Genomic DNA, 23,888 nt, shown 5'->3' with positions numbered 1-23,888 from the left:
AACAGCAAAAGGCTTTTCTATTTCTTTTTTAGGATTACATAAACATAAAGGAATATGAACGTTTAGTTGTTTTATATGTATGCATGAGCTGCGTATGTAAACTTGCATATTCACGTGCGCAGTCGCATAGTAAGTAAGTTTTTCTTATGTTTTCTTTTCGCTTGATGTAAATACGACGTTTAGCCTTAGACTCTAACAATATTTTCAGTTTTTGTAATTGTACTCTTAAGACCTTGATTTCTCTAGTATCCTGCTTTTATTCTTTTAAGTAAGCCAAATTTTAGCTTCATTAAGCTCTAATTAAGAAGTCAAACAACAAAAATCAACGTTATATTTTCAAAATTTTCACAGAACTAGTTTCGATGGTCTTACCGAACCACCATCCTCAGCTCAGCTGTAAAATCGCAAAAAAAAAAAAAAAAAAAAAAAAAAAAAAAGCGGTTTTTTTGTCCTCAGCTCAAAATTTATCTGTAAACCTTAGCTCAAACCTCAGCTGTAAAACCGCAAAGCTGAGGATGGTGGTTCGGTAAAACCATCGAAACTAGTCCTGTGAAAAATTTTGAAAATATAACGCTGATTTTTGTTGTTTGACTTCTGAATTAGTATTCGTTCGGCGTGTTATTGTGTCTTGGTTCATTAAGCTCCTTTGCTTTATTAAGTTTTTAGAGTTTATTTAATTTATTTAATTTACTTTACCATTTCTATCTGGAGTGAAGACAACGTTGGGGGGAGCATTATAATATTAAGATTATCTTACTTCTTAAATATCAAAATCTTAAACAATTCAAATATTTTTACAGCTTTCAGAAATGTTGTTTTCATTTTCCATGACATCTGATAGGTGGACTGGCTTTTATCATGCACGTCAGAAAGAATCAAATTAATTCAAAATAAACTATTCTAATATTTTTAACTTATTCACTTCAGTTGTTATCGGCTTGTGTTTCATGCATTTTTCATTTGTTTTAAAATTTTGTTTAAATTTGTATATATTGTATTATTTTTACTACAAGTACTATTTCCAGATGATTTGCCATTGTTTTCGTTTTAAAACTTGCGCTGGGCTTATTGTAATGTCGGAAGCTGAAAAATTACAAAGCATAAAATTTATTTATATATATGTGTAATTTTTGTGAAATATATGTATATATAGGTAGGTGGAGAGAAAAAAAAGGTTACAAGGGTTTACATCAAGAAAGATTACATCATCATTATATTTGAAAAATTAATTATTGTGGAGGGAATACTTTTTCCCCAAAGTGTAGAGCATGGATGTAAGAATAAAAAGAGGCGCGAACTCTGCGCTACGAACTGAAGCAATGTTCCCAGGCTATGATCTCCAGACGGGGTATTTTTTGTTTACATCCAGAGCATCCTTCAGAGAGCTTTGATAGTATTTCCACACACGACAGTTCCACACAAATCGAAATACGGGAACACTTCCGCATAAAAGAAACATTCATTGTTTAACGGATAATAGCAATTTGTACAGTTTTGCGGCATTTCGCCAAAGTCATATCTTAGTTATTTTTCGATAACTTGCAACAGAGAATTTGAATTAACTATTTGAATCAATTATGAATTCGGTTTATAAAATTCTAAGCTACTGAACTACAAAAGTATAGATTTTAGAAAAACTGTTATGCTTAAAGAATGAAAAATACCTTACGGTACCTTTAAAATGTCAAAATATCGCAAAAATATGACACACTTTAAACCTCAATCTCCTTAGAACGTGAAAAGCGTGATAAGCGTGAAAATTTGTATACTTCTTTTGATACACTTGATAGAGTATTCAGTACTTCTACTTTATGTTCCAAATATCAAAATGTTTTAAATAAAGTACATTTTTGATATCCACATCATATTGTAACATGTACTTTTTAAAAATTTTTAGGGAAGAGGCTTAACAGTTTCTCATTTTAAACTTGTCATTTTATTATTGTATATTTGAAAAATAATAACTTTGGGTTTACATATCTTAACTGAAAAATGAAATTACCATGAATTCTGTAATGCTCGTCAAAATTAATAAATATATATATAGAGATATGCTAAGTCAACTCTTCCTTCGTTTGTATCTAGATCTGTATGCAGAAACACCTTTCAATTCAGCGTAAGTATCATCAAGACAGAATAAATGCATGTGATTTCATTCATTTTATATTTGTATATATTTTTTATGCAAAAAAATTCTGATGTATACTAAATTATTGGAAATTACTTGAAAAATATAGCGAATGCACAGAAATGAAATATTTACACACGCCGAAAATGAAAATACTGAATATATATGGGTATTTATGTATATCCTTGTAAAAAGCATGTACTTGCCTTTAATAAAATACGTAAATATTTATTAAATTATTTATAAATGTGTTTAGAAATGAAGGATTTATTCATTAGGAAGAAATCTAGTTATTAAATGTTTATAAACATAGTATAGTATTTCAGGAAGACGTAATATAGTAGTTCAGGAAGAAGCTCTGTAAATATAAAAGAAATAATGCGTAATTTTAATACCCATAATACAATAAACTTTGACCTTAACATTTGTAATCATTAACCGAATAAGATCGAATTACCTTGAAATTTCCTTCCGATGCAATTAACTAAAACTTGTAAAAATACTTCATTCAAATTAAGCTGTTCTGAGAAACTGCTTAAAGTATAGCATTTAATTCTGTTCAAAATGAAATAGTGTTTAAAAATGTATTCTTTTCACATACTTAGGACTCTAAAATATTGAAGAAAATTTGAAATATTGAAGAATAGAAAAAAGAAAATATATACGTTTCTACGTACATTTACGACGTAATTACAAAATGTTTGCTTCCGATCACGTCAAAAACCCATTGATCTTAATTACAAGTTACTAAATGTTTTGGTGTCCACGAGGGGTGCTCCACTGATTCAAAGCTGTGTATGGGAAAAACCGGTTAGGACCTCTCCTCTTATTTTCTACCTCCGTGGTGTAGAGAGATGACTCTAGTTCTCTAGCAGCGATTGTGAGGGTAGGTAGAGTCAGATCGCAGACACATCAGAGCGATTGAAATTTAAAAAGGAAAAAGCATTCAGAAAAGTGGTCTCGCTTGGTGGTGCGAGTCATGATTCGTTATCTGATCGATCATCTGGAGGGTGGCCATACCGTTCCTGCCAATCGTTATTGTGCCACTTCAACAAGGTTACGTGAAGCCAGCCGACTCAAGTGCCCTGGCATGTTGAGGGATGGTGCCATCTTTCTGTGTGACAAATCCCGGCCTCATACTGCTTGATAAACTGAAAAACTGCTGCAAATGTTTAAGTGGAAAATCTAGAATTACCCTCCATGTAGCCCATATTTAGAGCACAGTAAATACTTCCTTTTTCCGAAAGCGAAGGAACGTTTATCCGGAATGAGGTCCTCTTAAACAGTGATGTGAAAACAGCTACCGAGAACTGGTTCAGTGGGCAGAGACGTGATTTCAAACAAGCCAAGTTAAACAAGTTGGGTTCTGCGTTCCGATAAATGCCTGAATAGATTTGGTGACTATATGAGAAAATGATAGGCAAGCATGCCTCTAAATTGCCTTTTTTTTATTTTCTGTCCATTGTTAATAAATATTTTTTTATTACCGTCGTAACCTTTTTTTTGGATCCACCATCGTACATATATATAAGTTATATATATTAATATATATATTGGAGTATCACACATTTTATTTATCAAAAACATATTTTTTTCTGGTTTTTGTAATTTTTAGGTTTTCGTTTCACATTTCTTAAACTCTCTGAGCGGCCCGGGTTGCATATTTCACAAGTGCACATCTGTGTAGCCACCGAGGGAGTGGCTTCTAGGATGGACCAATGAGGATCCGGTAATATTTCTGTCATGTCACATGACCTTTCGCGTGCTTTAAGATTTAAGCAAGATGGTTGAAAATATTCTGCAACGCAATTTTCTGTACAAAATAAACTTTTCATTGCGAAGTTAGATCAAATATAGGCAATTATGAAGATTTCACTACCTGGTTGAAATAAATCCAAACACATGTTGGATACTTCGCAAAAATATCGATGTGAAATATTACTTAATAAGTGGTAAATAAGATGAAAAAAGAAATATGTGATAAACATCTGAGCCCAAATGCAATCTTTACATAAAACTATGCGTATGAGAAAAATATTTACATCAATTATATATGTAAGTAGAAGTCAGCACTTTTTATTGCAGTCTATATGAAAAAGATGTGTTATAATAATAACCAATGCAGAATTTTATTCAATGCGAACTTTTACTAATTTACATTCGTATACATTTAGTGTGTTAAATTTCACATTTAATAACTGCTCACTCTTAAATACACTACCTACACAAGAAATACTCATCAAACATTTATCTTTTTCACAACGAATATATTCAATTTATTCACATATAATTTTTAATGTTAGCAATGGATCAATGTATTCTGATTCTTATACTTTAAAAATCAAAAGAATGCAAACACTGAAATAAGAAGATTCATTGTAACCCTTCAGTCATTCTCAGCTCAATTAAAAAAATATACACTTGAATTCTCTTAATCCACATAATATGCCGTGAACATCAATTCAAATATTAATGCGTGATAAAAATCACGAAAGTGAAATATCAGCGATTAATTAAAATCGGAAAACGAAAGCACTACAAGATTTCTACTATTACGCCATATATTTATAACTGCGAAACAAATGCAAATTAAAACGCAAACAACATATGCTCACATGCACGAAGATTTAGCGTCACAAGAGCAATAGCAGCTCATTAGTTCATATTCGAAACCCCTCCCTCAGTGGCTACGCTGATGTGCACTTGTGAAATATGCGCCCGGGTTTTTGGATCTGTGATGGAGACCTTTATCTAAAGAGCCTTTATTAGCTAAATTTATACATTTACGTATTTTAGTCTCTACATTCATAAACTTACATTCATTAAGATGACATTTATATTATTAATGAAAGTAAGAACGCAAAATATCTTAAATTATAAACTAGTGTATACCAAGTAACAAAAAATATCATGACCGGATAAATCCAGCTATGGCGCCCAGAGGGTTTGAAATTTCTTGGTATTGAATTTTATTTCTTTTGGGTCTTTGTGTAAAAATGACTCTAAATTTCTTACTCTTTGTCTCTCTCTTTCTCTCTTTATATACATACACGCTTTTGCAAAAAAATCGAAGCATCGTTAAGGAAGTGGTTATTTTTGATGAAACTGAATATGTGTATAGCTCATACACACATAATAAAGTGATTTAAAAATCAAGCTCATAGTACCTGTTCACGGCTCACAATCATCCATTGAGTGTTCAAACTAGTAGTTGGTCGAACCGCTCCTGATGGCAAAGCATGCTTGAATTCTTCAAGGCAAGGTGTAGTAGAGGTTCCTAATGTTATCCTGCGACACATTCTGCCAGGCATTCATCAGTTATCGCTCCAGATCTGCGATATTTTGTGGTGCCCAAATCTGGCGGCCTACCATGTCTCAAACATGCTCGATTGGTGAAAGGTCTGGTGACCTTGTTGGTCACCAGACCTTTCACCAATCGAGTATCAATCGCACGGAGACAGTCCGGAAATATGCGAGCGGTATGTAGCCTGGAGAATGGCCCCAGGATGACGTGCCATGAAGGGTAATGCAACCGGCTGCAATGATGGTATCAACATATCGTTGAGCTGTTAAAGACGTACGGAGAATGACTAAAGATGATCTGCTGTCATAAGAAATAGCGCCCTACACCATCACGCCAGGCGTTACGGCTGCATGCCTTTGTAAAACAAAGGCTGATTGGGACCGCTCGCCCCCCTCTTCAGACACGAACACAGTGGTCATCTGCTTCAAGAGTGAAGCGGGATTCATTGCTGAACACTATACGATGCCAGTCTGATGGCAGCCATGACGATCGGCTGTGACACCACTCCATACTATTCCGCCAATGTTGTGGGGTCAAAGGCAAACGTCTTAAAGGCCTCTGTGAGCGTAACCCCGCCTCAGACAAGCACCGTGAGATGGTGAGATGGTGGACGGTACCACGGGAGGTATAGACGTGGCTGTAGTGCGTTGAATAGACGACAATGATATCGTTGGGGTGGTTCGGGCCTGGCGAAGAATCATCCTATCTTGCCTCGCATTTGTGCTCCTTGGCCTTGTGCTCCTTTTATACTTTGCGAATTGCGCACTAGAAATGCGTCCTATTATCTCAATTCCTCTTCATTTGCCTTGAAACTTTGATCATTTGTATGTTCGATCAAGAGGTGTTTGTATACCAAATTTCGTCACGATCGCAAAAATCCTTCTTGGAGCTTCGATTTTTTTACTTCGATTTAAAGTAAAGTAAAAAGAACAAACGATAAAAGACCTATGTGGTCGAAAACTTTGGGCATTGCGCTGCAAAATTTAGAAAAAGGTTAAAAGAAAAATCCTAGTGCGTACGCTAAAAAGCCGCTGAAATACTGTGGTTCCGTGAAAACATTTACATAAGCAAAATAAGTTGCAATGAAATGTGTTACAAGAGAAAAGAATACTACATTTGAATATTTACAAGTAATATATACATGTATAGACCATAATTTCTATGCTACACGCAAATATATATATATATAATACAAACGAAATTCGAGAAATTTCAAATTGAAATGATAGATAGTATTAAGATCGCATAATCGAAACTAACTGAATAAGCATAAGAACATTATGATATCAAAATTAGATGATTAAAATCCAAGGAACTTGCAAAAATGTTATGTAATTTATATCAGTTTTTAATTTTATTAAGTTTTTGCTTAAATTTTGAATTTCCTTTGCTTCAATTTTAATATGAGCATGCCTTTTTAAAGATTTGTCCACTTTAGTGATCGAATTTGGATTTAATCCTTTTCTCTCGATTATGTATATATAGGTGTGTGTGTGACGTGTGATAGTGGGTGTGTGTTTATCTACGCGCAAAAAAAGTAATATTCATTTAAACAGAAATCACAAATGCAGTATTATATCAAATGCGAGTTTTAAAATTACATGATTGTAAAACAATGAAAAGTACAGAACGCAAATATAAAAGAGCTAACACCTGCTGCATTAAAATGAGGTTGGATGCATAAATAATTAAAATAGCACCACAATGGAAAATTTTAATATGGAGTAACAGATAAAACTCGGATGTAAATGGTATTGATAATATTTAAACCTATACCAACAGGCAATTAAAAACAAAAAGACCCAAAATAAATGCGGAATGCAAAATTGCGCAGTATTATTCTCGTATTGTTACAAGATAAGTAATGACCAATTTAATGAAAAAATGAACTGATTTTCAACTGTTTGAAACGAATATATACATATATTAGAAAGCAGTAAAAGAAAAATGTAATAAAAAAATCTATTAAAGTCTCGCAAACGAAACTAAGGCAAATAAAAAAGAGATAAAAGTGTTAATTTTGATTTTTAGACACTTCTATAATAATATAATTCTATAATAATATAATGTCATAAACTATATATTAGTTTATGAAATAAACATTATATGCACATAACTCAATTAGCAAAATCAAGAAGTAAAAGAATAATTATTAAGAAGTAAAAAAATAATTAGACACAATTAGCGTATGACTAAAACAAAAATGACCTGCTAATCTTTATGGTTCTTTTAAAGTGAAATAAAAAGGAATGTGAACGCGCATAATTATTTTAAACTAGGGTTCTAAACAAATTTTAGAAATTTCAATGGACCATATGATGCTGAAGATTAAATTACTAAAAAACAGGAATCGTTTTACCGCGAACTAACCTGCTAAGGATATTGTGTGATTTTTCTTCCTTTTTCCCAAAGTAGTTTCATGTATGTTTCGATTCCCCCCTTTCTTTTGAGTCAGGTTGAAACAATTGTTACGGAAGAAAGACAGCTACGTAATTTTATTTCGTTCTGTAAGGAGGGATGTTCAGATTAAAAGTTTCTTGAGACTGTCAAAATGTCCGAGGAAGCTTTTCAAAATAAAAAAGGTTGATGGAATACAGGTTTTGAGAATACGTAAATAGTTTCAAGAATTGAAAAGTACGCTGGTAGACAGCCATTTTCTGGCTGAGGACTCTGCCAGGGATTTCTTGAAGATCAACGTAGGAATATTAATTTGGTAGATCTGACTCTTGCATTATGACAATGCAGCTAATTAAAAAGCACTCCGATCTTTTATTTTAAAGTTTTTATTGAAAAGGAGATCGTATTACTTGTGCTCTACAATCCTTATTCATGCGATATTGTTGCATATAGTACTTTATTCATTTACACTCATAAAGAAGTAAATAAACCGGAAGCCGCATAAAAATCGTATCGAAAAACTTTAATTATTTTTCTAAAGAGACCCGAAAATATTTCAAATAGAGATTTAAAAATATTTCAGCAATATGAAGAAACGCTGTATGCAGGCACTTGGTCAAAAAAGAATATACTAAAAGGAATTGAAATTACAGGACTTTAAGTACAACTATTAGTCAGTTCTGGAGATTCTATTGTCCCTTTTACTTATTTAATTTACATTTTGCTCTCTTACTTTTCATTTTGTAGTACTTTCCTTTTTCCTGGCTAATAGTCTAAATGCAATCTTTTGAAATATGTAGCTTACTACTAAAATTTATACGAACAGCAGCTTTTATCTAAAGTTTAACTGAAAAAAGCATAATCATAGTTACCAGTCATAAAAGTCGTAAAATATTATTTTAAAACTGGAATTAAAATCCATCGAAACGACGAATTTTAGATGTGGTGAAAAGATGCAAGTATTGAGGTGTATCTGTAATTTTAATGGTCTGGACATTCTACAATATTAGCTAACATTATAGAGGGTATCCGCAATTTATTCACTGGATAAAAATACGTTTTAAGTAATACAGAATAAAAGATAGGGGAAAAGACTGATTGAACTTTATTTAGCATTTCAAAGAATTTTGTATTAATACGCTTAACATAACGTCTGGAGGGAAATCGACAACAGATCTTATATGTTCCGATAAACTAATGGTGCTTATGCTGTTTATATTGGGAAATATAAAGTCTGTTCTCGATTTCCCTCCAGACGTTATTAAGCATTTGCGGAGTCACAGTAGCTGTTTCTGAAGTGTATTGACTATTTAATTCTTCGATGATAAGAATATCTGCAGCATAAATTCGGTTCTACAGGTGTCCCCAGAAAAAAAAGTCGGGTAGTGTGACGTCCGCAGAACGGGGTGACCATGAAATTGTTCCACCTCTACTAGTCCAACAGAGGAATGTTTCATCAAGTAACACATATATATGTGTATCCTAATGACAGGGGCCGCCATTCTGTTGGAAAAAAAAAAAAAAAACGATTTGGCTACATTGTCGATAAGCCTCTCCTCAATCATGATATATTGCTTTATCACCGAATGCGATTTTATGCAGAAACTGATCATCATTATTGATACGATCAAGAATGTCTACACAAAATTCCTTGCAAACGACTGGATAATTAGGTTTGATATGTTGATAGATCTGCAATTTATACCCATGGGCAACTTTATGAGTAGTTGACCTGCGAATTCTTTATTACAGGATGGCAAGGCAAATGGATTTACTAAGACTGCATAAAAACGCAAAATCCAATGGCGGAAGCATTTTCATCATTGACGCTTGGCTTACCCGCACTTCCGTTATGCAAAACATTGTTGAATTCTCCACTGTGTAATTCTAAGTTACAGTTAAAAGCGAAGAATCTTAAGAGCTAGTAAGCGAATAATCGCTTGAGTTCGTGAGACAATAAGTAAACTTGGAAAGGGTTAAAAGACCCTTTATTATTCAAATAAGATTTAACAGAACTCCATCTTGGAGTTGTACAATAAAGCCGATACTTGGGATTGAACTTAAGAGACTAAGAATCAAACTAAACTAATCTTAACTAAAGAGATATAACCGAAGCTATCAAGATTCCAACAGATCAAGTGCCCAAAGTACGGCCGAGCGTAATAATAGCTTACGAGAGAGTAGCCTAAAAAACCGGACGCGTGCAGGCAGAATACCTTGCTCTTTACCTGAGTAATCTCTGTATATGTAGCACCGACAGTGATGAGATTACGAAACACAATTTTCATGTGATAATTCAAAGCTGATTGAGAAAGCAGAAAAAATACAGAAAGATGTACATGTAAACAATCTTTACAAATTCAAATCTATTACTCATTTATTTAAGTAAATTATTGACTATTGTGTACAACTCTAAAAAAGATAGGAAATATGCATAAAAAATAAAAACCATAATTATAAATTTACGATGCAGCTGTAGACGCTCTATTTACGGAATGGGAGCAATTATCCTCTAATGTTTGTTTTATTCTGTAAAGCGTTTCTTATAATGTATAGCAAATCTCCCAAATTTGCATTGAAATTTCCTGTATATATAAGATCAAAGGAAAGCCTGTATTCACATTTTATTTTGTTAGGAAAGGTTCCTGAATATAATTAAATTTGCAGTTAATGGGTATTATCTCCGTGTCAGAGCAGTGCATTCATAATTGATTTATATTGGCAAAACTGGCAATTGCTACTTATTAATGAACTTCTGGTTGTTGATCACAATAGTCAGAAGTTATTGTACAACTTTTGAACCAGTCGGTTTCTGTTTTTTCTAGCTTCGTTGCAGAATAAGATTTGATAACGTCATTTATCTTGTATTACTCAGCGGTAAGATTATTTTATTCAACTGAGGAGATCCTCCTCTACAGAGGTAAGAGATTAACACGGATACTTAGGATGGTTCACTTCAAAGTAAAAGAGATATGAACGGATCTTTTTTTTGGGGGGGGGATCCTGTATAAACATGACGCTAAGTTGGAGAAAAAAGCAGTTATGAAATTGTATATATGAATTGGCATTCAGAAATTCATTCTAAGGGGCAATACTTCTCAGTTATATGACATTGAATAAAAGTCAACAGCAAAATTCTTATATAATCAGGCTTTGACACATAGTCATAGACGAATTTCGAACTTTTGATGATATTTCTTTCACACGTGATGCATGTTCAAAATTTGCTACACGCTCTAAAATTTTAATGCCCGTATCTTTCTCAACGTCTGCGTGCTGAAGTTTGGGATGGGAAACACGTACTCAAGAATTTATTTAAATACAGTAACATCAAGGTTTGCCAAATGGGTTTATTAATCAAGGGCGTTAAAAGGCAGCTCTTGATAAAGTAGAGAAGTGGTTTCAGCGTTGAACATGCAAATAATTCAAATATTTTAATGAAGAGCTACTCGTCCGATTAGCAGTGTGAGATAATGATACTTTATGGCGTTATTTTTTACGGCAAGTGACTTTATTTATCTTATGTATTTAGTCATGATGCCAAAGACACTTTTAGGCGGTATGTTAAGTCTTTTTGTTCTGTTTGAGTTTAACTGACAGGACGATTTCCAATATACTTTCCCGTTCCAACCATACAAGTGTCGCAGGACAATGCCATTGATTTGGTATGCTAGACGTTTGAGTACTAGAGAGATTGTAGAGTTTCCGTTTTGGATTACCCCATTGTCATTCCAAGCTTAAGCACGGAAACTGGAAACTATGAATATAATATCTCAACATTAGTGACAAAATGTAAACATGTATATATCACATATGGCCTACATATTAAATATTATAATAATTCGCGTATTATTATCTCCGTGTCAGAGCAGTGCATTCATAATTGATTTATATTGGCAAAACTGGCAATTGCTACTTATTAATGAACTTCTGGTTGTTGATCACAATAGTCAGAAGTTATTGTACAACTTTTGAACCAGTCGGTTTCTGTTTTTTCTAGCTTCGTTGCAGAATAAGATTTGATAACGTCATTTATCTTGTATTACTCAGCGGTAAGATTATTTTATTCAACTGAGGAGATCCTCCTCTACAGAGGTAAGAGATTAACACGGATACTTAGGATGGTTCACTTCAAAGTAAAAGAGATATGAACGGATCTTTTTTTTGGGGGGGGGATCCTGTATAACATAAAACAATTAGTTTTAAGCTTTTATTCACTGGAAATAAATATTTTAATAGTTTTATTTACTACATAAATTTTGTGGTCAACTGATAGACGTTCATGCTAGATTTAACGGAATTTTTAGCAATTTACATATTAAAGGATTAGATATTAGCTCATAACGGGTGGGAGAGTTACAAGCAATAATTCGGTTTGTTATACTTGAGTAGGACTTTTATGATTTACCACAAAAGTTTTACTCTTAAAACTTTTCTCATGACATATGAAATAACTCTGTAACTGAAACGCATTTATAGTTGGAAGAATTCTACACAGTAATCCATAAAATATGTTGCAGCGGAAGCAAATTAGCTTAGCTTGCAAAGAAACTCACTTCTAGTCCTCAGTATTATAGGCGCAGTGTAAGAACTCTCTCCCAAAGCATTCTTCGCGGCAGCAGACACTTCATATGACGTTCCCTGTTCGAGACCGCTTAGCATATAAGAAGTGGAGTTCATAGGGATGTGGACAAATGCAACAGGCATGGCTTGATTTTTACGAATCCGAAGTTGAAAGGATTGGGTAAGTCCCCCATCAAAGCCAGGAGACCATCTTAACACGGCTCCGTTATGGGACACGTTAAGCGCTTCCAGTGCTTCTGGAGGATCTGGAACACCTATCATGAAAGAGAAGAGATATTATAAATTAGTTCTGGGAATTAACGCATTTATCCAATCCTTCTCCATAATAGTTTAACTTGTTTATAGTCATTCTTTAGTGTAAGTGTTTAATAAAGATTAAACAATGTTGCTAAGTAATGCTAATAAATCAATGTTTAAGGATTTTAGGTATTCATATCAGTTCAGAAAATTGAGTAAATGAGGAAAATTTTAGAAAACTCTTTCCTAAAAACTGAGAAGTCTAAGGACATGACATTCATTATAGCGTGATATCGCATTGGTAAAATGCATAAAGTTTCAGAAATACGTTAACTAATATAAACCAACAGAGAGAGGGAGAGAGAGAGTTATAGCATATATCATACTTTAGCGCTCAAATTATGCCCGGTGAGAAATGTTTTGTATTTCCTTTTTAAGTCCGTTACGATTATGAAAGTTATATTTAAAAATAAATTTCATTCAGGTATTTATCAAATGAAAAGAAACATTATTCATTTACATTCCGTACATTTATTACGCAACTGAAATTGAAAAAATGATACATTAGTATTATTTAACTGGTCTAAATAACATATTTTTTTGAAGAATTTTTTGTGTTATAGATTTACTGTTTATTAGACGAATACGCATACCTTATTTATAAATGCTTCGTAATATTTAATATAATCCGTGGAAACATTACATGACATCATTTATTCTCAGTGAAATTGAAATAATGCAAAAATGCAATAATTATTGGTTACATAAAACATGATGTATTCTGTAGAAGTATCTAACACAGATGAATATTTGCCATTACTAATATAAAAATATGAAAATATTTAGTCAATATTAATAAAAAGCCATTCGAGTAGAGTATTGTATCGACAAGTACTTCTTCAACTACGCCGAACCCCACGTAAATTTGTTTAAATGTTGGTATATAAAATATCTATATTTTAAATCGAAAGTAGAAACTATAAACTAGACTGACTGAAAATTAATATTATGGTTTAAGGGCAGGGTATAATTGTTATTCAGTTAACATTTGATTGCTTAGAATGTTATGATACTGTTTAATGATTTGTTAAACTGGTATTAGAAATTACTTAGAATAAAAAACGAAATCGAAGAAGGTTTGTTTACAATAAAAATTTTATCTTCATTTTTGTCTTCCCCAAAATAGTCTTTTAAAGATACATTTAATTATGAAATGTTGCAAAGCTCTTTAAATTACTCTGGTTCAATTAATGAAGATATATAATCAGTAAATACATTGAAAATCATAAACATTCTGTTTGCAAGAATGAGACTGAAGACCAATTAAAAAACATATATTGAGAATTTTATTCTTTCATCACCACAAGTGAATTCATTTATCTTAATAAGTATCGGAAAAAAGTGCCAAATGCATACGAAACAAATTCTAATTAAGCAAAACCTATAAGCACAAAAAAGGCTAATGCAAGAACAAAAGAGAGAAAATTAGGACGCAACAGACATTCAAGTACGAATTAAATCAGCAATTAAAGGAATTAAGAGAGTGAAAAAGTCACAATTTCAGTGGCTATTTACGAAATCTGGAATACTGTAGTTTTTTGAACTACTGTAGTTTTCGTAGAACCCTCTACTTTATTCACGAAGAAAGAAAGAAACGTTTCCCTGTCTGAGTTGTAATAACTTAGAAAAATTACAAACACACTCTTATTACAAAAGTTTTAAAAAAGGTTTAGCGATCAAATAGTAAAGCTGAGGGAGTCTTCTAAAACTGTATTTACTATGTAAACAAGTGTCACGTTTCCTATAGTCCACATAAATTAAATTTAACTCTTTTGAAATTGCAGATGAAAAATAGCTCCCATAATCTCTACTAACAGATGGTTTCGCTATTGAGTAATTGATTTCCCAAGCTTCTCTCTAGGTTAATTATCAAGCCTATTTGATAGAAGTATAAGGTATTAGATTAAGTATTGTTACATTGATATTTGTAAAGAACCAAGCAATATCAAAATTTTACCCCACTAGCAATATAGGGAAGGAAAATCTAATTTTTATAACCACATTTATATTTTAATTATAACTTATAAATAAAAAACAGTCATTTCGCAACATTTATTTCTTTTACAGCTTTTTTTAATTTTCTGAAAGTGAGCTGTAACTAAACGTTTTAATTTTATATCTTATTTATCGATTTTTTATTTTCAAGATATCAAACATGAACATGTTACACCATCATGACATCAAAGAACAATTATGATATCAACAAGACATCAAACATGAACATATTAGCGTACATTAGACATGAGCATACTAGCAGCTAAATAAGAAGACGTTAAAAGCAATTCAAAATTATGGTATCTTTAATTGCTTTGATTATTCATCACTTGCTTTTGTGGCTTGCAACTTATAGTTAATGCTCCTGCCATTGTCTATGCTTGAATAACGGTTGTAGCAATTTGTCTTTCCAGAGCCATCAACAGCGATAAGTGAAGCTAAATTACTTATTTAAATCTGAATAACGTAAAAGTTTTAAATGAGCGCTATGACGTTTGTCCTTCGGAAAAATGTATTTTTCAGAAATTGTTTACATAAAACGTTATTTTAGATGTTCTTTTGTTTTTCTAGGCGAAAGGGTAATTACTTATGCTAGAGATACATAGTAATATTTTGTCTCTAATTAGTCTTCAAGGTCTTTGTCATATTTACCTAGTTTGATTAGTTATTAAACCATGTAAAGTTTTCAGTATCTTATGCTTCTCTATGTTAATTTTAAAATCAAGCTTATGTTCAATCTGAACAAGTGGGTATTAATAACTTGTAAACCTCAAAACCAACTTAGTATTGCTAAAAGTACCTAATACCATAAAAATAGCATGAGACCTCAGTTAATACATATTTCTTATCTATGTCAAATACAATTAACGCATAATGATGTTTGGATCCAATTCATCTACAATAAAATTACTCATACATAACGTACTCATAATTCCACTTTCATCGCTTTTCATAGCGTTTCGAAAATTGTACTTTCGTTCCCAGCGTTTTAATTTTACACTCCACATATGCTCTTTCCGTGTCTCTGCATCTCATCTCGACAATACTTTAGAATTCTTGTTACACCCCATTATAAGGAAACTGATGACGGCACTTTTAGTATGGCTATTAAAGCTTCTATTTCTAATAATGTAAGTATTATTGCAGCCTTCAAAAGACTGATATTCAATTCAGAGCCGTGCAAAGATATTTTTTCACCTGAGACAAAAAGGTAACTGAGCGCCCCTATATGTATATATATAAATACCTATAATTGTATTAAACAAAAGTAAATGTATTAAATCAAAATATCATAATTCTTATAGCATAATTATACCATAATTCTTAAAGTATTTTTTAATCGTAGCTTTATAAATTCAGAAAAATAATATAACCAATTATTTATAACTTTCAAATGAAAATGTTAAAAAATATCTTTTTTGATAAATAAGAAATAACATCGAAATGCATATTGCATTAATTTCCAGGTTTTCTTGCAATTCTTCCTATTGTTTTATTAATTTAAGTTTGCCGAAGCTTATTTCCCCTAATGATAACTGACAAATTTAAAAACGTAATTAAAGTAATTTTCGAATTCGTATAGCCAATTTGGAGCCCCTTATAGTGATTCACCTGAGGCAAGTACCTCACTTGCCTCACCCTTATCCCGATTCTGATTCAATTTAACCATTCTTAGGCATTTCCATTTTTCCAAAGTGCTAGAGTATTCCTATAAATTCTATAATTTTAATAAATATACAATTAGCTTTTCCAATATTTGCAACATTTTCACTAACATTAAACTAAAATTAAGATTATTAGAAATCGTACAGTTATTAGGCATTTTATTTCTAAGCGGAAGACATGAAAAATGTGCAGTGTCATTCGAACACCGAACTTCCGATTGATAGCCGGATATGTTTCCACTTACACCGCAAAGACGGGAGGTAAGGAGGGAAAAATACCTTACATTCTCCTCCACTTAAATAGGGACTGGAGAGACTGGGACTCAAACGCAAAACCCTGGTAGTGACGAATTATAGTTCAGCAACGTTTTTTCTTTAGTTTGAGCACCACTTATAGAGTCATTATGGTTTTTCAGAACAGAAACTCGGGACTCGAACTTCAGGTCTTCTAATTGCTAGCTCGATGTGCTTTCTAGTTACATCAGAAGGCACGTAGTGAGGAAAGAGAAAATATTACACAATTGCCTGTAAATGATTAAGTAAAAGAAAAAGTCTCATGTCTCTCATTTGAAACCTAAAAGTAAATAATGTTAGAAAAATAATTAAGTCTAACTCTAAATATGATATAAACTACATTTCCCGCGTTGGTCGAATTAAATGAAATGAAAAGTTACCGACCGAAATTAAAGTGCTATTGCAGCATGCATACAAATGATAAAAGAAGAAAAATCTTTATAGTTATATGTACACACAAGTTTTTTATGCTTTGGGTAAGGATTCACGATGCTTGTATTCAGCTATATTTTTCAACAAGTCAAAAGTTCTTTGATTGAGTCAAATATAACTTCTAAATATTATATTTTATGAAATGAATTAATTTAGTTCATACTTTATTATATTCAATAAAGATATTAATTACAGACTGCTTTACTCCCGGGGGGGGGCGACGTAGAGAACTCTGCGAAGCTACTGGCTAGGATGTGTACCTAGGCAGTCTCGATCACGGGGGTATACAAATAACGAATCTTGGCGTTCTAAAGGCCCCGGAAAGATCGCTTATCGGTCGGTCCGTGGGTATGGCAAATCCTAGAGCTTAAGGTTCTAGTAGCCCGGGGTGGCGCCCTGGGTTTTCTGGGTAAATGTCTTGGTCGAAGGGCAGCAGGTGTGACAGGCAGGTTGTAATTCTGATGACCAATGTCACCTTGTGGCGATGGCGTCAATCCTCTCCAAGATGCAAGGACACCTGTCCTGGTTCGGCGGTTGGATTGGTCGCGTAGTTTCGTTTAGTCGACGGAATGTGCATACCCAAATATAGATATGATGTTTGAAATGTACCTTGGGTAGGAAAGAATGTTTCGTGTTAGAAGCAAGCATTTTGTCGTGTTCATGAAACAGGTTAGAGAATATATAAATAGCAGAATAAACAACATTATAGGTTGGTCATTACTTTGATTTATATAATGAGAATAGTGAAGCACAAAAATTACGGTAGATAAAGTAAACTCTAGAGGACTGAGTTTAATGCTATCACATGAAATAAAAGCATATCTAATGCATGCAAGAACGAGACAAAAAGGCCCTAAATGCACTAAAAGATGTGAAAGAATAATAAAAATTTCCTCGTGAAATTTCATGTACAGCCTGAAGATAGCGTCAGAAACATTCCACTTGTTCTGAAGTTAGGAAATGTTCAAAATGACGTTTGTTGGTAGAAGCATGAGAACAGAGGTTATTAGTTACAGCATTCTTAAATATTTTTCTAGGTATCATAAGTTATTACATAGTTAATTAGAGATACAAACGAGGAAAAAATAAATACATTTTAATGTCAAACACTAATTAGCATTGAATTAAAAGTTAATGTTTTAATTAACCTAAGTTTTAAAGTTTGTAATTACATTTAAAGGAAAAGTAAGATTTATTAAAAACATTATTTTCATAGTTAAGATTTTAAAATTGCGCTCACAGTAAACGTTTGAATTTATTGTGTCCTTTTCTTCATTTGTTTCACTGAATTTATCCTGGGGGTATTCAAATTTAATCATTATTACGAGGATAGGAAGGGTGATAGAATTTAGCAGGTGGCACTAGCTAAGAACGCGCTGTGTTTGCCGTTCGTAGAACACCTGAGTGGCGGTCATCGAGTTGATTCAGATTCAGAGTAATAAATTGTATTATAACCTGCATTTGGAAGCTTTAAGTCAGTTTAATTGGATACTTGTATCAATCAGAAAGCTGAGTACTTTTGTTTAAAACCAAACTGTATGTAACCAAAGATGCAGTTACGAGTTTTAGGTTATGAGTGGAAGAATTATATCTTACTATAACAAAGTTGTAAATGACTTGAACAATTTGAATGCGAAAAATAAGAATTTGTTATGTAAAGGCAATGAACAGAGTAATATTTATAAAAAATTAAGTACCTAAACTAGTTCAGTAATTTTTGTTGTTGCTTATTATCTTGATCTGAATCAGATAAGATAAGATACATGAGACGACATGCTCTATGTTTATAAAATATAGTTGCAGATCGATAATCAAATCATGATGGTACATATTGATACAGCTTATAATTTGCTGCATAGTGGCCGGTTCTACACTGCGCTTCATGCAAATAGGGAATAAATTACTTTTTTGAAGAAACCAATCAGTTATTAAAATGCTAGCCAAACGAGCCAGAGCTATCTAGTTCTTTCTGTCGCCTTTAAAATTTACTTCGGTACCAAGGTTATAGCACCAGAGTCTGCCTCTGTAAAGCAACATATTTTTCCTTTCTACTTGAACTCATGAACGGTTATAGAATCCGAATAGTTGAAAGTCTTACATCCACATACATCCTTAACATACACCCTTTGCCAGACCGTCAGCGATATTGCTGAATTTCAGATCCATATGTGACAAGATCCACTTCAGAAAGCTTATGCAAAATTTGGTTAAATTTTTAAGTTTGTTAAAAATATCAATGTCTCTCTGATCTCTGACAATTTTTCAGCTATTCAGATATTGTGCAGAAAAAGAACTATCTGATAAAAATCCGGATTTCCATATTAATGCACTGCTTCAATAAATAAGTCGGAGTATATCGACTGAAATCGATTCCGAGGAGAATACAGAATAGAAGCTGGAGATTCTACAGTTAAGCGACATCTTCTCCTCACCAAATTGATGAAAACTCCATTGCCAGTGTGTTCCTGATCACTTCGACTTCCGTCCGCTCTGATCTGAAATAACCCAGCAAGAATGTTATTTATAACTTCTAAGGCAGCCTATCTCAAATATTCCGAATCTAGTGGAATTAGTTATCATAAGGTGACAGGTTTAGATGGCAAAACAGATTAAAGAATGAGTCTAAGGGAGATATGACATTCTTCAAGAAGTAGAACTCAACTCGAAAAAGTAATAAATTCAGTCTTTCAATGTGTTGAAAGGATTGTGTCTTTTCAGTCTCTGATTATTCTGGCATAGCAGTCTTTATGGAGTAAGACTCAACTTGAAGAAGTAATAAATTCAGTCTTAGAAACTTAAACCAGATCATTATTTATTAGATGATTTATAAATTACAAAATAATATGTATGAGTGTATATAATTTACCAGATATATGAAATAAAATTATTTAAATCGATAAAAATACGAACCCACGTTTATCATTCATTAAAAAAGCGGTTTTTTTAGATCCGAAACAAATTCAAAATTAAGTAAACACACCGAATTATGTTTTTAAATTCTAACTAAAAATAATCGCATATTACGTTCATTTCCCTAAAGGGATAGAATAAACAAAAAGTCATGACAGTTCATTCTTATACATGTCGATGGTCTTAAAAGTGTTATAAGTATATTTATATTATTCTTTGTAAGAAATGCTAATATCTCTTGGTTAATCAGAAAATCGATGAAAATGAAAATTTATTCTAATAAGTACCAGGATTACGTAACTGAATATGACATCGCATATTTTACTTTGCACATTTGGTAAAGGATAAATGAGATCTAACTATTAAGATAAATTTTTTAAATCATTACTTGTATAACGAATATATATATTATATATTGTTATTTTCATTAATATATCATTTAAGACATAAAATTGTATACTGAAATCTATAATTATAAACTATCGTCTCCAATGATATGGTAGTTATAGGAGGGTGATTTCCCATTTAGCTTGGGCTCAGATTTTGATTAAAGCATGGACATACATCCTTTGAAAAGGAAGTTTTTGAAGTTTCTTGTAGGGAGTATAATATGGGTGCAGGTGCTAAAGAGTTCAGGAAGAAATACTTATAAAATATTTTAAATTAATCCACAATTTTTATATTTTACATCAGCACAAATTCACAACTGTTTTGTAGTACAAATTTACTTTACAGTGCAAGGCCTTAAAATGCAGAAAATACAATTTTGATCTCCATTTTGGAAAATATGGGTATAAAGAGGATAAAAAAGTAGTCTTAAAAATACATTTTAATCTATGTTTTATAATTATATTAGATGTACGCTCAACCCACAAGCATCTTGGCAAAAATCTCGGAAAATATGAAGAAAGAAAAAATATTATGAAATTAGAAAGTATTTTCATTGCAAATAACTTTTAATTTAATAATATATTAAATGAGTTTAAAAATTCGATTGAAGACGAATTCATTTTCATAATAAGTTTACATATAAATATGCTATGTGTAAATACTATTCTACATGATAAATACTTTGTAAATATTGGATTCTTACATTTAAATTCTGGAATCGCTGCATGAAAATGGTCAGTGATAAATCCAAATTAACCATATTGAAATCGTAAACTCTCATATTTTGGCTGACATCTCATATTTGCTCAATCGAGTTCAGGTCTGGTGAGTAAGCTGGCCAAACTACTTGGCCATTTCTGTTTCCAAGTGTTCTGACACTAGACATGCTCGATGCGGACACTCTTTGTCAACCATTAGAGAAAGGTCTGGGCCAACAAACCATGTTTAAACAACTTTAATTAAGTTCAAGACCTCGTCCACAAATCTTTGAACGGAAACTCAACGGAATATATACAGCTCGGTGAGTCCGGTTTTGATTATTCGACCTCAAACAATGAAAATGCTTCCAAAGAGATGGGTTCTTTCATAGGAGAGGCATGTTACATGTATGTTTCTCCCTCCAGATGAAAACATATTTAAAATCAGAGTTCAGGCTACATCCAGATTGTCAGTAAAAAAACTACACGGTCGTATATTTTTCGTTTCATTGAACATGATGATGACAACACCTTAAACGGAATATTTTCCAAAATTGAGTGAGTGGAGGACAAACAGTTCGTTCCCTCGCATAACATTCAATTCGAGTTCCTAAAGACTAGAAGGACTAAAACCATCTCTTCTATTTAAACTTCTCGTCCTTTCATAGTTTCTTTAAACCAACAACGACAAAAAATGGTCTTCGGATACAGTTGTTGCTCTAAATGATCCCTAACCAGGCTGTTTACTAACTGATGCACCGATAAGAAAGCAATTCGAAATCCTTAATATAAGACTTTGAGGGATATTCAGATCTTAGACGACCTCTATTTTTTCTCTTTGAGTTTATCAATTGCCCCGCCACGTTTGCCCTTCACATAAATGATGGGTATAAGTCACAGCTAATGAATATTGATCACTCTCAGAAGCTATATTAATTAAAAAAAAGCATTATACACCCTAATTACAATATGCGCCCTTTGCGCAACAGGTTGTCAGTTGCTTAATTTGCCTTTTTCATGGGCTAACATATGGGAAGAAGTTCGATATTGCATTAAGTATGTAACAACGCTATTTGACATTGGTTGAGAACTTTAATCAGTAAGCATACGTTTACAGATTTTCATATAATTTTGACGACCGGTGGATACTAAATGAAAGTGTGTTAATTTAAAATATATCATCTGTTATATTAGTCATCTATTTATATTACAAACATAGCAATAACATTTTTATCCAATAAAATCCTCCAGCGACGTGACTGAGGAAGCCACAAGGCAAAGAAGCATTCTTCAGAAATAGACGCGAGTTTTATTATTAAAAATTGAAATGAGCTTATGACGTTACGGCGATTAAAGAAAAATCAAGCGAGAGTGCTTTTGTAATCAATTATACTTTTTACCAATATTTTAGATCAAAGATCTCAGAGTTTGAACTATGCTATGAAGAGATGCTATTATATCAAAGTACATATACTTTCAAAAGCTGCTTTATTGCATTTATTACTCAATAAATATTGAAAGTAAAATATGTAGGTTTGTTTTATATTACATATCTTCAGAGAATTACTATACATTTAAATCTTAAGAGTATAAAGAAGCATCGAAGACTGCAACTTAGTTTTATTGAGGAAATAAATCTCAAGTATAGCTTAACAAAAAAGGTTTACTACTTTCATGATTTGAGTTTTTCCAGATTATTGTCTTCACATGTTTCTTTAGCATGGGTTTGAAAATAAGTTATATTGTTTGGTCAAAAAATCAGCAGAAAAGAGTTTTTCTGTCGCTTTTCCAATACTTCTTTCCAGCTCTATTCGGAATTAATTTATACCAGAAGAAATAGAAACAAAAATCATACATACTGGAATAGATGCCTTCCAATCAATCTAAGTTTTGTTTTCCAGTATGCTAATGATAGAATAAATTTTATGTACCTTCATTTCCATTCTTTGTAATATTCATAACCAGCAATGCGAAAGAATAATTTACAAAAATTGAATATGCAATGACTAGGCTTTTTATAAGTCGATATAACCTAAGCAATCATAAACTGCCGTTATTAAAATGTCATTGGCTGAATTTTATTCACTTGAGAGAAAGATGTTTATTAATGAGGGAAATTCTAATGCCATTCACATGGGAACGTTTCAGAGTTAATGGGAAATTTTAGGATAGGCATACATCATCCTGTTCTGCTACATAGGTGGTAGGTGCTAAATCGTAAACGATGATCAATATAGCCTTGTCAGCCGTAAAGTCAAGTGCGTGGTAACTGACATTACAGAAAAGCGAGTGGCTTGCAAAGGAAGTTTGACGGTAATATTCGTTACGCACGAAATAGTTACTAATGTAAAAAGTATTTCCTGTTATTCCGAATATAAAACTGGTACTACTCGTATACGTTTAACTTTCACCTGACTTCATTTATAAATATATAAAACTACTCGGGATATGATTTCTTTCCTTAGCTGATAAATTCTTCTCCAAATAACTGCGACTATGTTGGGAAATACATAGATGTGAAGAATGTTTAAATACTGCTCATTATTGATTATTTAATGTATAATTATAACTAGAATGTCAAAGGAAACAATGAAAATTATTCCTATATCATGATATTACTTTTAGCAAACTTCACTATCGGGGCAATACTATTCTCAAAGAGCTGCTTCTTGGTATTAACTATATCCAGGTATGATTGCCTGACTGCTAGAGTGTGAACCACAGTTTACTAGTTAATAGGACATATTTCATTTGTGAAGGATTGAGAATCATCTTTCTACACTACGTAAATCGGC

At 32.4% G+C, this 23,888-nt stretch overlaps 1 protein-coding gene across 3 annotated transcripts in view; it reads right to left on the bottom strand.

Annotated features, from left to right (window-relative positions):
- The window catches only part of LOC118186316 (adhesion molecule nephrin-like), a 1,043,604-nt gene that overhangs the window by 107,576 nt on the left and 912,140 nt on the right, over window positions 1-23,888 (bottom strand). For all 3 annotated transcript variants that reach the window (XM_085809008.1, XM_085809009.1, XM_085809010.1), the window contains one exon: window positions 12,386-12,667. In XM_085809008.1, coding sequence (XP_085665134.1) covers window positions 12,386-12,667 — 282 coding nt within the window. The remainder of the gene's footprint in view (window positions 1-12,385; window positions 12,668-23,888) is intronic.

The sequence above is a fragment of the Stegodyphus dumicola genome, chromosome X2, assembly GCF_044657685.1.
Source record: "Stegodyphus dumicola isolate Sdum_Otavi_A_Nest chromosome X2, ASM4465768v1".
Classification (NCBI taxonomy): domain Eukaryota; kingdom Metazoa; phylum Arthropoda; class Arachnida; order Araneae; family Eresidae; genus Stegodyphus; species Stegodyphus dumicola.
Note: the sequence above shows the minus strand (reverse complement) of the source record. Positions and strands in the feature narration are given on the sequence as shown.